The sequence below is a fragment of the Bicyclus anynana genome, chromosome 19 (assembly GCF_947172395.1).
Source record: "Bicyclus anynana chromosome 19, ilBicAnyn1.1, whole genome shotgun sequence".
NCBI lineage: Eukaryota > Metazoa > Arthropoda > Insecta > Lepidoptera > Nymphalidae > Bicyclus > Bicyclus anynana.
Window position 1 is genome coordinate 1,911,759 of NC_069101.1, and position 14,760 is coordinate 1,926,518.

The 14,760-nt window shown below is 38.2% G+C and overlaps 1 protein-coding gene across 1 annotated transcript; it reads left to right on the forward strand.

The window, feature by feature from the left end:
* Window positions 1-6,081: 6,081 nt before the first annotated feature.
* On the forward strand, window positions 6,082-13,069 carry LOC112050645 (uncharacterized). The gene is made up of 5 exons (XM_024088949.2): window positions 6,082-6,238; window positions 8,983-9,741; window positions 10,468-10,672; window positions 11,266-11,419; window positions 12,291-13,069. Exons 2-5 carry the CDS (start codon window positions 9,372-9,374, stop codon window positions 12,465-12,467), a joined length of 906 nt encoding a protein of 301 aa, XP_023944717.2. The 5' UTR covers window positions 6,082-6,238; window positions 8,983-9,371; the 3' UTR covers window positions 12,468-13,069.
* The last annotated feature ends 1,691 nt before the right edge of the window (window positions 13,070-14,760 follow it).

Sequence of the window (14,760 nt, forward strand, 5' to 3'; positions counted from 1 at the left end):
CTACTTTACGTCTTATCTCAAGTTTATTGTACCCTGTCATACCCAGAAGAAAGACGCTTGGATAAATAGTAGGATAACCCACTGAGTACCCATATTGTTTCCTATAAAGCCAACGGACGAACTTTTTTTGAATCTTCTCTATCATATCTATGTATTTGTACTCAAACGGATAAATATTTCTTTCATTTCATTTTCATTGTGCTGTTTACATCTAATGCTTTTCTAAAATTCAGGTTGGCAACACTGGAACTAGATATCAAACAGCGAAGGAATTTCCGACCATAGACATTTGAAATGATTACAGATAAGGAGTTTGGCGGGAAAATCGAAGGAATTAATTCATTGATTTGCAAAACCTCGAAGTTATAGAAAATACTCCTGGACAACCTGTATCTTAATATACATATAAATGCGAAAGGTCATTTATCTCGAAATCGAAGGTACTAAGGGCGGACGAAAAAAAAGGTAAAGTTTTTTAAAAAGGTTTTTGTTTTAAAAGGTAAAGTTTGTGATATAATAGGAGTAATCTACAGAACCGATTTTGAAAATTCTTTTACCTCTAGAAAGCCACTTTATTTCCGAGTGTCATTTGCTATATTTTATCCACTTATTCCCACTGGAACGGGAACTAAGCGGCGTTTAATAAAATCTGAGATCAGAACGTATTCGTAATATTCTGTAGGTACCTATGATATGTTTGTGTACTTAGGTACCTACTTTAATGTGATTATAAACATACATTAGAGATGATTAGAAAGTGTCAGTATATTTATTTAACTACTAGCTTACGCCCGCGACTTCGTCCGCGTAATAATCGATGTCAACTTTCAACCCCTATTTCACATTATATTTTTCAAGTTTTATAACTTATACCTAATAAATAGTCCACTTATCATTTTACATTTACAAATGTACCTAGAAAAATTAAGCACTTTCCGTACAAATTTTCTACCCCTATTTCACCCATTTCTGATTTTGTTTTCGCGACAAAAAGTATCCTATTATCCTTCTACGTATTATGGTCTCAAATCGTCTTAAGTATCATTTGAATTCATTCTGTAGTTTCAGCGTGATGCCCGGTCAAAAAAAGGCAAACAGACAGACAAAAAAATAGAAAATAGGCTTCAGTATCGATCTCCTACATCTACCCTACACCTACCCTACCCGTACCCAAACTGTATTCTACCCCTACCCTACCCGTACCCTACCCTACCCGTAATCTTCCCTTTCCCTACCCCTAGGATAGGGGTAGGCCCTACCCCTACCCTACCCCTAACCTAGGCATACACTCCCCTACCCTGCTCTACCCCACCCTACCCCTACCCTACCTTTACCCCTACCCTACCCTTACACAACCCCTACCCTACCTGTACCCTACCCTACCCTACCCTATACCTTCCCTACCTTACCCCTACCCTTAGCAAAATCGGTCCAGCCCTATGAGCGTGGTGCGATGACAAAGGAAAATAGAGACTTCTATGCTAAAATTATAATCTTTGGATCTACTGGACCGATTTGAAAGATTGTTTTACCAATAGAAAGCTATAGATAGTTATTTGCGAGTGTCATAGGCTATGTTTGATTCCCATATTCACACAGGAACGGGAACTACGTAATTGAAAGCGCGGGGCGTCATGTAGCGGAATTTCTGCGTCTTTTAGAAATTTCGTATTATCTCTGAAACTATTTAACTAATTAACTTACTACAAAGGGCAAATTATATCTCCATAATATCCTTGTGATTATGAAATAATTTATTTTCATAAGGATTTAAGTTAAGTACCATAAATAATGACGCAAACCTATGTATATAAAATTAATAATTTTTAAAACACAAATGGTACTATATCCGCTAATATATAGAAGATAGATGTATGGTGTCGCGGTCTTTTTTGTAGAACTTTTAAAGATACATAAAGCCTCCATGCATAAATTTCAATTTTACACAATGGTTAAGGCAGCGCATGTGAATAAGTCTGCTTAAGAGGATTTTCGGTCCGACCTGTATGACAAAAACTGTGTTAACTCGGCGAATATATATCATACTAATATAAAATATAAAATATATGCCTATAGCACTCCCCGATAATGTAGCATTCTACTGGTGAAAGAATTTTTGAAATCGGACCAGTAGTTCCGAAGATTACCCCATTTAAAAAATGTGACAAATTTACAAACTTACTAACTTTACCTCTTTATAATATTAGTATAGATTGATTAACGAGGTCTAGTAATTAACATGTAATTAACGAGTTCAGCTGGGCTGTTCACTAACTTTAAGAAACATTAGGGATATACACAATAGGCTAGTTGACACTTTTTTTAATGGTCTTAAATTGTCCATTATCGTTATAGGTACTAGATTGAATTTTTTTTTTCATATTTAGTGAGACGTGATTACACGAAAATTTTAGTTTTTAAATAGGTTTTTGACAGTATGAGCCAAAACTCCTCCTCCTCTTCCTCCTCCTCCTTCTCCTCCTCCTCCCCCTCTCCTGAGTGCGGCCCGACTCACACTTGGCCGGTTTCTTTTATTCCTGCTTGTATAAGTGCCCTACGCTCCTTAATGGAACCTTAGCGGCGTCACCGTGGGGTTTGAGCGCGCACAGAAGCAAAGCCTGAAAGGGCCCGAAGGCAGAAGCAGAAGAAGAAAAAAAAGCAAAAGAAGGGTGTCTCATCTGAGACTTGGACCTCAGGCCGTTCGTTCTGGGCGCTCCCGAGATCGTGAGTGATCAGCTCAGACCAATTATTGTATAGGACCTGCCTTGCTAGAACTTACTTTTCTGTCAAAGTATATGATCAACGATCTAATGTGATTATAAAAGCTGTCTCTATAGAATCGATGTTAAATAGTTGTAATCGTGTTCGTCGGTTAAAGAGCTCCGTAAAAATACCTTTTTGTGTAATTGAATTGTGTAAAAAACGGACAGAAACTTTTAGTTTAGTATATGATATATACAAAATCAAAATCACATTCAAATTCAAATTTATTTTTTTGTATCCTGTGTATACAATGTCAACAATTTCAAAGTTTTGCCTTTACTGGCGTGCTAATTTTACAGTATTTCATTTATATTTCTAAATAACAGAGTTAGTGAATAGACCAGCAGGGTCAAGGGAAGTGTTTGTTTACTTTTCCCAATCGTTATTTTGTTTTCATTGAGCTTATACTGGACACTGGACTTAGACACTTATCGCAAACTCAAAGTCCAAACGTTGGGTTTGATTTCTTTTTTAAAAAAATAAATAAATAAGCCAAAAAATTTTAAAAAGATATGGCATTTGCCAATGCCATATCTTTTTAAAATATGACCAATATTCCATTCCCCTCTATCTAGTTGAGAAAGACTGTGCTAGGAGTAGGTACGACAATAGACCAACGTTCCAACCAAGTTCCAGTAGTTCTGCGGTTCTCAAAGTGAGGTCCATTAGATTCCTAATTTGGCAGCTCAAGACCGTTTTGTTTAGGCTTATGCAAGAGGTATACATATATCCAGCTGAGGACGTCCATTGACTGTTGATGATGATGAGTTTGACTCAGATATGGTCTTGTGGTGAGCATCGGCTGTGGCTAGTTACCACTTACTGGCATTCGGTACGATGCAGCGTAGAGACTGTTCGAGGTGATGATGACAGTTTTTTTTAATTGTATATAAATTAAGAGTATGCTAATAGTAAAGCAATTTTGTAAAAGTAACAGGGTATCTGCGATCATTACTTTCGGAGCTACAGGGATTTAAAGGGTCGGATTTGCGGCGCTGCTGCGGATCCCTGAAAAACGCCCCATACAAAATGGCACGAACTAATGACGTCATAGGTAATGTAATGATCGTTAGATTTGTATGTGCGTTCAAACAAAATCACTAATATCTTTAATATTTGTGCGTTTATGTTTATAGTTCATGTATTAAAAAATGTCACATTTAATGTAAGGAAGCTAAAACTGTATGAATTTTGATCTAATTACGATAAAAGATTTTTAATATATATTGATATTTTATAATCTCATTTATTTTGCAGATACCCAGACAACCTTTGCTTTTTATGTACAAATTTGTTAACATTGACCTTATTTACCCGAATGTATCATAAAAATCAATATATTCAAACCTAGTCATATTCCCCATTATGTATATACACAAGCTGACGCCGCACGGTTTTACCCACGTGGTTCCCGTGTCCTAGGAATACGGGGTTAATGTATTTTTTTATTAAATGGAAGCTGACTGACTTGTTAGGAGTAGGATCAAACCCCTTTCGATTTCTACACGTCACTGCCGATAGGGTGGTAACTAGCCACGGTCGAAGCCTCCCACCAGCCTGAGGCTGGACCAATTAAGAAAACCTTAAACCAATATCAAAACAACGCGCAGGCTACATTGACTATGATCAGGGTGGCCTTTTAAGCTTATGGATCGAGCTTGACTAACTGAAGTGACTTTCGTAGAGACCATTATTAAAGTAAAGTAAGATTCCTCTTTTTGTTATCAACCCATATTCGGCTCACTGCTGACCTCGAGTCTCCTCTCAGAATGAGAGGGGTTAGGCCAATAGTCCACCACGCTGGCCCAATGCGGATTGGCAGACTTCACACAGGCTGAGAATTAAGATAATTCTCTGGTATGCAGGTTTCCTCACGATGTTTTCCTTCACCGTTTTGAGACACGTGATATTTAATTTCTTAAAATGCACACAAATGAAAAGTTGGAGGTGCATGCCCCGGACCGGATTCGAACCCACACCCTCCGGAATCAGAGGCAGAGGTTATATCCACTGGGCTATCACGGCTCACTTTTACTTTCTAAATAATACTCAGAATGCAGTAACAGCTCCCCAGGATCTTTATGAAATAAGAAAACAAAAAAGGTCATTGAGAGGTCCTAGGTTCGATTCCCGCACACTGGAATTGCTGGACGCTTGTCGTACCCACTCCTAACACAATCCTTTCCGTCTATTGGAAGGAGGGAAATGGAAATATTGGTCATATTTGAAAGATGTGGTAAATATTATATTAGTACAGTAAAACTTGTCTTACTACCAAAAAATGCTCAATAAAAGCCCAGGATCTTTAAAAAAAACAAAAAAGGTAACTGCGCACTACAGACTGACTGGAAATTTCTATTCGATCAAGGTTTATTATTGTCTCGTACATTACATACCTCCACAATCAAATAGTCACGTTTTACTCAAGTGACCTTTGTGTGTGTGAGTAAGCTTGTTTAGACGCCAAAGATAAGGTTGAGGTTATAGTGAGTGTCACAAAGCGATTTTTATACGTTGCTTTTACTTCTAGCAGCGACGAAAACGTTTTGTTTGTTTGACGAAACTAGCGAGCAAAAGTCTATAGTTCCCTAGGTAAAAAAGTTGATTCGAATTGAGGACGTAATGAATCACGGTAAGACAGAGACATACAGATAGTTAATGAGCGATGGGACCACATTATGATGATAAGTGTTCATAAAGACTAAAATGCACATGCTAATATAATCCTGCTCTACCAAATCATATTCATAATTAATTTCAAAAATATTTGTGCGTAGTACTTTGTTTTTGTAATGTTGTTTTTAATGATTAGTTAGTATTATATATAGTATACGCCTTTGGGTAAAACAAATGAAAATTTGGAATTAGGCGACCCATTTTCGAGTTTTCACGATACTAAAAATAAAAGGGGTTTTTTACGATAATGACAAAAATTGGAGGTTCGTCTGTAAAGGTAATAATAATTTGGAAATTATAAAATCAATACTATAAGTGATGATTATTTTTCAAGAGCTACATCTAAGTTTCGGCTTGCTCTTCTCACCAGAATCTGCCTTCCAGAATGCTAGTAGAGTCAGTCAAGACGAACGTTTTAAAGTAACTTGTAAATTAAGTCCAAATATTTTAAATAAACAAATTATTTTTTTACAATACACACGGTTGTTAATTTGATTTCCAAATCGCTAAGCGCGTGACTCAATACCAATCTAATTAGCGCAAAGCACCTAACGCACACAGCTACAGAACGCGATATCGACAGCCGCCAAGTCACGCACACTAACGCAAACGCTGAATGACGCAGACGAGGGGCTGAAGGGCGACAAAGGGGCAGGGGCCGCGGGAGGGGCCAATCCGAATGAAACGGTTTATATAGACCGCGTGGACGCAAACCAAACCAGTTTTACTCAACGAGGTAAACAAAACATATCAGAGGGACATCCAAGTTTTCGCCAGGCGATTGACCTCTCGACAATGGGTACGTTTTTGAATTTATTATATCACCTTGACCTTCATTAGAATCTGCATCCGAATTCCGAAATACTTTCTAATCTCTTTTTTAAATGTTTTCCCTCTTAATAACAGGGATCGAGTCTTGGAGTTTTCCAATGTCAGACGGCAGACCAGCCCCTTTACCGTAATTATTTTCGATTGCATCATAGATAGTTGTATCACAGATGACAATTGCGTCACTCTATGCAACTATATTTTACAACGGATTTGTATTTTTAAATGGCACTGACTGACACCACAGCAATACACTGCAGCATTTCTGAATAAGGTGCTAAAAAGATGCAAATATTTGCAAAGTATACTCGTATTTTGATGAATGCCATTTTTAGGTCAGGCATCATAAACATCTTTTATCTATTTAAATCGGGATTTTCTATTCTATAAGTCCTTTCACAGCTAGCGGTGCTTATAGCCGAAAGTAAATCTTCCAACCAGCGTCCCTTAATAATCCAGCGTAATCCAGGACAGATTAGCAACCTTCATCTCTGCTTCTATGGACCGTTTCCAAGTAGCCTATAGCCATTATAATTCAATATCTTTGATAATTGTAGGTTGCTATCAATCGAAATGACAATCTGTCAGTTGTGAAGTATCATCTTCACCAACATTAACAGCCAATGGACACTCCACTGCTGGGCATAGGCCTCATGCCTTCGTCTCCTCGTGACTCTAGTCTCAAGCCGCCAGCATCCTACGGGATTGTTTAATATGCACTTATGGAATAATTTATTAGGAATTTCAGATCCATCCATAACTGTATTTCATATCTGAATATTAAAATAACATTTGATTGTATTTTATTTTTGAAGTTGGGATTTGCTGTTTGTTTTATTATAATGATTTATCAGAACAATACAGAACGCGATCTTATCTGGTATTACAATGGAGTCTAACATGCAAAGGGTTAAGTTTATTCAACCTATAATAACCACAACTTAATATCAGCTGAAAATCAGTATCGTGTATTATTGTACAAAAACAATGCACGTTACTTATCCTTTCAAGAGTTAAAAGGGTAACCTTTTTATTAGACATACCTACTGTTTAAGGACGTTTTGTTTTTACGACTGTAATTTTAAAATATACGTTTTCTTCTTTTTTTTCTTTCTTTTTTATAGTTAGCAATTTCCAGTCGACAAAAGACCTATGTTTTATACTAGCTGTCGCAGCGCGGTTTCAGCCGCGTGGTTTCCTTTTCCGTAGGAATACGGGGATAATACATAGCCTTCCTCGATAAATGGGCTATGTAACACTGAAAGAATTTTTCAAATCGAACCAGTAGTTCCTGAGATTAGCAAACAAACAAACCAACTGTTCAGCTTCATAATATTAGTATAGATTTATTTTAATCACATATTATGTATCGACGCACTGGTATGTTATGCAGGAAATAGTATTACTTATCTCTAGTTGCATTTATATTATGTATTGGCCTCTCCTTTGTATTGAGTACTTCCTTATCAACATGTGTCACTTCTCAATGTCGATCCACTTTATTGTAATCCAATTAGTCAATCATTGGAGACGTGTCATCCGTTGTGTGACCTAGTAGTATGCAAAGATCTATACACTCTTCAACTTTTTAGCAATTAATAGAGTTTTTTAACTCCTTAGTTTTTGGTACATAATTTTTGTCTGTTTACTTTTTAGCAATTAAGTAGGTATCTACTCGGATAGCGCAATAATTTTTAATTTTCTTGTTGTTATTTTTCCTAAATTCTGGAATTCCATTGCTTATGTTTTGTACATTCTGTTTACAATAATTTGTCCTCTAAAACTTTTCGATGTAAAATCTGTTGGATTGAAATTTCATCTACGGATTTTCCCATGTACATAAAACGGGGAAATCTGTGTCATCGCGTTCAGTTTAATGTATTTCGCCATAACCTTGGTAGCAATGCTGTGACGCGTTCACGGTTATGGTGACTCACCATGGCTTCATAATTAAGGCTAACCTAACACGGGTCGTTGTCGTGTCTTGTTTAGTGGAACCGTCTTCTATCTCTTCTTTTATAACTAGATATCGTACTATATTATATTGGTATTCTTGTTCTGTTTGGCTTTCTATTTGACTGAATAGCTCTTGCTTGCGAGTGCGATCTGAGATCAATCGATCGTTTTTTCATCATCATCATCATATCAGCCGATGGACGTCCACTACAGAACATAGGCTTTTTGTAGGGACTGCCAAATATCATCCCCTTGAGCCGCCTGCATGCAGCGAATCCCTGCGACTAGCTTGATGTCGTCAGTCCGCTTTCTTGTATGGGTCGCCATTCCAGCACCTTGTGACCCCAACGTCCATCGGCTCTTCGAACTATGTGCTCCACCTATTGCCACTTCAGCTTCGTGACTCGTTGAGTTTTCGGTGACTTTGGTTCTTCTGTACTGTCCAGAGTATTATAAATAGGAAATCTAACTCAAATAGGAAGTCTGACATTATAGACGCAAAGCAAATTGTGCATAGCAGTTGTAGGTACATATGTATGTCAACATACATGGCTTATCAAATTAAGGTCATCCATTATCACAGTGGATGCGCGTCGCATGATATTTGAACGAATGTATTCGCAAACATATACTTTGCCCTTGTTATTGATATCGCGTCAAAGATAAACTCTGTGTTGTTTTTATCAATTAACTCTCAACTCTACCTCTAGTGTAGACTTAGGGCAACACACTTTAATCCAATTATGTTACTCTTTTCAGATACGTTAAATATAAAACCATTAAGTCAGGAACTAGAGTGGTCTCTGGATGCGCCAAGCGGCGTTGGAGCCACTCGGGAGCTGGTTGACCAAGCTCCCACCGCCATGGCCTGCAGCTCTGGGGAGGAGAGGAAGATCCGCCGCGTCACCGGCCGCTGGGGAGCCGAGTGGTTGAGCTGACTCGGCTCCGGGACTTCCAAACCCGCCGACCAATGGCCGGCGGACCATCCCCTGCCGTTCCCCCGGTGGGGGGCCCCGCGCCCAGCTTTGCACCTCACCCTCCACCAATACGAGGATCTGGTCGCCAAAGCCGAGGCGTTGCTGAGCCGACTCGTGGTCAACGAACACTACGATTCCGTTAACAACTTCATCTCCTTGTACGACGGTTACATGGCTTCACCTGATGACAACTTGTTAGAGTTCTACCAGAAATATAACCCACCTATCCGCCCCCACAAAAACACTTGTGTCGGATTAGCCATGGAGACCATGAAATGTCTGAAGGTGCTCGAGAACGACTTCCCGGGGATAACGAAGTCGATGATGGTGGTGTCGTGTGATGAGAACATCCAGGACTTGTTGGACTACACGACGTCGTTCCCTGGCCCGCAAGGATTCTTGATCGAGACGGAGAAGGACCATGTGATGATGGTGTGCCATGTGAGGGTGGCAGGCAGACCCGGAGTGTTCCTGTCTGACCTGGGGTACCATATTTCGCGAGTCGTCACCGTTATGGCTGACCGTTGTTACCCGCATACAGGTGAGATAGCTAATTAAATAACATTTAGGTATATTATATAACAATAACTTTTATAATTCCGATTCTATTAAAAAGATGGAACGTATGATCTAATTTTGATATGAATCTTAGACTAACACGCTGATTCAATGCGTGTAGGGGTGATAATGAATAGGTTCCTTAACGACCATACCACAACGACGAAAATAAAGGTCATACTTGAATTTGTTCTCAGAAGATCTACATTTTAGGTTTATAATCAGGGGCGTTGCTACCACCGTATCAGCCATACCAATGTTACGGGGCCCCCGAACTACAGGGAACTTACATGGGAAAGCAAAACTTAGTAAAATGTAGATCCACAATCGCTTTTATTCCCTGGTTAATCGTGCGCCCAAAAGTTGGAAACGTCTTACATAGGTTAATTTACTGTCATATTTATTTTAAGCGAGCATTTTTGTTTCTTTTGTGAAAAATCCCCTTTACCTTTCATTTGGGCCTCGCCAACTAATTTTGATATAAGGCACACTACGCCACCGTTTTATCATCACTATCATTATCAACCCATATTCGGCTGCTGAGCTCGAGTCTCCTCTCAGAATTAGAGGACTTAGGCCAATAGCCTAACTCCTCTGGCCTCTGGTCCACCCCGCTGGCCCAATGCGGATTGGCAGACTTCACACACGCAGATAATTAAAAAAATTGCAACGCCACTGTTTATTATGTTATAATTGATGTTTTTTCCAGGCTGGTTCACCCAATCAGACGAGCCTCACTGCCGCAAGCAGTACAACTACCAGTTCAACCTGCACAACCCCAACTACATCGAGTGGCACGAGCGGGAGACCAGGGGAGACAAGGTCAAGGAGCGACTGTCGCTGGTGTACGTCGCTAAAGCCTACCTCACCGCCGTCGCAGTGACTGAGAAGAGGAACCTGGTGTGGGATATGAAGTAAGTGTAACCTTGACATTTTATAGTAATACTCAAGAAAGAAAAAAAATATATGTTTATGCATTTTTAGTGTCACAAACATCCTATCTTGGATGATGACTGTGTCTGTGACACCAAACAGAAGGGGTTAACAGCTCTGCATTAGCCGCTCATTGCAAAAAGCAATTACCAGTGCCAATTTTCATCTGAAAATCGAGAGAGAAAAGAGAGGGAAAGTAACTATAAATGAGGTTATATTCACTAATTACTAATGTATATCTAAAGATGCTGGGGCCAAAATGACATAAATAGATAGAGAAACAAAGATATTATAGAAATGGAGAAACAAATAGTTGTTATGAAGCTTATGCACAAAATACTCGTACATAATACAATACAATATTACGAGTAGCTTGTATTGTTATGTACGTAGCCTTGGATGACTAAATCTTTAGTAAATAATATTCTAGACAAATAAAATATTGTGAGATTTTAGGAGGTGGAAAATCTCTGGAACTATTTGTGTTTGTGTCTAAAGAGTCAATAATTATTGCCTTTTGCCATTTACATCATTATCCTTGATTTATTATAATATTATGTGTGTAATGTTTCAGGAGTCTTCTAGGCAGAAATCCCAAAGGCCACTTGACAGCCGGTATCTACTTTATATCCAAGAAGAAAGACACGCAGTTTACAATGTTCTATGACGGTCTCAACGGCAAGCAGAGAAAGAAGTTCAAGTTTGATACCTTCTTGGAAGTGCAGAAGGTGTGTATAATTCTTTAACTAGCTTTTTCGAGACCTGATTATTCATATGATCCAGTAAACAGTCACTAATTCAATTGGATTGATATAGGTACTGATAGCTTACCAAGTAGTATAATTTAAGGCATCAAACTTTTCAACACTTTGTTGGATTTTAAAAATTCAAGTAAAGTACCCAAGCCTATTTGAAATAAAGGAATCTGAATTTGAACAATCATCCTTAACTAGTTTTTTGAGGACAGATTATCTACATCTGTATGATCTAGTGGATTGTCACCGATTTAGTTAGATTTAAATAGCTGCTTCTACTGATAGTTTATCAATTTAAGGCGTTGTACTGTACATATCAACACAACCTTTTTTGGCTTTTCAAAGTTCTTGTAAAGTTCCTATAACCTACTTGTAATTCCAAATTAAACAAAAATCTTTATCTAGTTTTATCGAGGACAGATTATCCATATGTGTATGATCCAGTAAACCGACCAATTTAGTCAGATTATATCAAATTGAAGGTTTAAATTGAACTTTTTTAATGTCAACACAATTTGTTAGCTTTTCAAAATTTCTTCTAATATACCTAAGCCTAGAGAAGTTTGAACTTAAACAATAATTGTTGTTTGCATTTGTTAATGATTGAGACAGCGAATAACCGAATTAGTGACCCGAGTTTATCAATGCAGCAAGCAATGACCTTTAAAAGGCACTTTCCTTAAGAACTTGGATGAAGAGGATTACTTTATTAACTTTGAATTACTATTAACTACGTTAGGGTCCAACTACCTCTTTATAAGAAAGGGAAGTTTTAGCCCATTACACGGCTCCAATTTTGGTAGAATTACGACTAGCATAACTAAAGATCATCCTTGTTTTACAGATACCAGATGAGGTAGTAAACGATGTGGAGGAATGCAACGACCAGCTGCGTCTCCGAGACGGGGAACTGCTTTCTTTGCTGAAGAAGCTCGCCACCATCATGAGCGACGAGGAGTTCATGGACGAACTACTGGAAATAAACGACAAGGTCGTGCAACTCTCCGCCGGGGAAAAATAAACATCTCAGCAGTTAGACATGGGCGTAGCAACTTAGGGGTTTGTTTTTAGGGTAGACCTTAGACACGGAAGATTAGAGGCTATTTCAACATTCCTTTGTGAAATCATAAATATCGATTGTAGTGTATTTTTCGAAGTTTTAAGGAGACTTGATTTGATTTGAGAAAATACATCGAACTCATCTGGTTTCACTACCTCCTGATGAGTGTAATATGGCTTATTCACAAGTTTTGTCCATGCCGTTTGACACAAAGTAAGAAAAAACATGCGTTTAGACTATCTGAGACTTGTGAAACGGTGGTGAAACTGACTTAGTCTCTCTTATTATTTAGTAGTTAGGAGGAAAGTTGAAGAATAGTAATAACTAAAGGACACATTGCATATTAGTCTTAGTTTGTAATATTTTGGGGTATTTTGTAGTTACGCCCTATGTCGAAACTGTCTGAAGATTGAAGTGTTAACGGAATCTTATAATATCATTAATTTCAAGCACTTTATTATAGTAGTAACTAGTAGTGTTGTAGTGTCATCATGTGTATTATTATACTCACCATTTAGTTAGCGAATCGGCTCATTCGGGGAATAAAATTTAAAAAATCCAAACTTTGTTGTTTTATTTAAGAACTTCTTCAATTAAAGAGCTCTTATGTATGAAATAAATGGTCAATATTTCTGCTGTATAGGGTTGGTACACAATGTGGTAATACGCAGAAGAACCAATGTCACCGACAAAGCTCAACGAGTTGCGAAGCTGAAGTGGCAATGGGCGGGGCACATAGTTCGTAGAGCTGATGACCGTTGAGGTCCCAAGGTGCTATAATGGCGACCCCTCACTAGAAAACGCAATGTCATTTGACCCACACCAGGTGGACTGACGACATCAAGGGAGTCACAGGGATTCGCTGGATGCAGACGGCTCAAGATCGTGATGTTTGGAAGTCCCTTTGGAAGAACAACTTTTGTAGGGTGTCCTGCTTACGTCAATCGGCTAATATGATAATGATGATGATGATGATGATGATGATGATAATGTGAGCTGAACTGAAACTGTCATCAATGCATCTCCATATCAAATTCCTTTATGAAAAGTTTGCATCCGACTATACCATCATGCATCATGCGTAATGCGAATGACGCATGAGTGTGGTACACGAGCAGCTATCGAAATCGTATGAAATGAAACATGTGAGGCGATGTTATCAGAAGCACGTGTATTGTTATCAGTAACGAACCAACTATTACGAAGCGCTAAAACGTTCTGTCAAAAATTAATTGATGAGACGACGGACGTTTTCTCTGCGTAATTCCCGTTTCCGTGGGAATACGGAGATAAAATGAAAGAACCTATGACACTCATAAATAACGTGGCTTTCTACTAGTAAAAGAAGAACAAGAACGGATTTTGTGAGAGGGCAGGATTAATTATTTAGGAGGTCTAAGGAAGGACGAAACCGTGGGCGTTGGCTAGTATTAAATAATTATGACCACTTTAATTTAAATATATGACTACCAGAGGCCCGCGACTACGTCAGCGTGGAATTCAGTTTTTCGCAAATCTTGCAAAAAGCATGGATTAGTTCGCGATAAAAGGTAGCCTAATATGTGTTATCTATCTTCGTTTTAAATTAAAGCAAAATCAGTTCAATGGTTGCGGCGTTAAAGAGTAACAAATATCCAAACATACATCCAAACAAACATACATACAAACGTTCGCGTTTTAATATTAGTAGGATGTCGACCTTTCTGGCGCAATTTGGTAATGCTGTTTTTTTAAACTGTGATTTTATTGGCTAGCTTTGTTTCTTAGCTTTAAGATTTTATGTTCTTTCTAAGTTCAGTTTTATAGTATCTATAACAATGGAATTGTCGAGCTTTGACCATTTGTCTGCTCTCAACGGTAAGCAAGCGATAGTTAAGCTTTCCTGACGATCACTAACTCTATATGTGAGTAAGTAGCTCTAATGTAGTGATAACTACAACGTCAATTGTCAACTAGAGCAAGTATTAAAGACTGATCCAGAGAAAACCGGCAAAACCGTAACCGTAAAGTAAAAACCGGCAACGTTCTTAGTACTGTTCCAATCACTATTATTTCTGAGGGTATATTATTGAATAAACAACTTTCAACAATCACAGTAAGTAGTAACAGTTTGTCTGTAGACGCGTGATAGTGAATTCATGTGTCCTAGCTTTGATTCCTAGCTTTAAGATTTTATATTCTTTCTAAGTTCAGTTATACATAGTATGTAATTATATATGTACCTATAACAACGGGTTTGTCGAGCTTTGGCCAT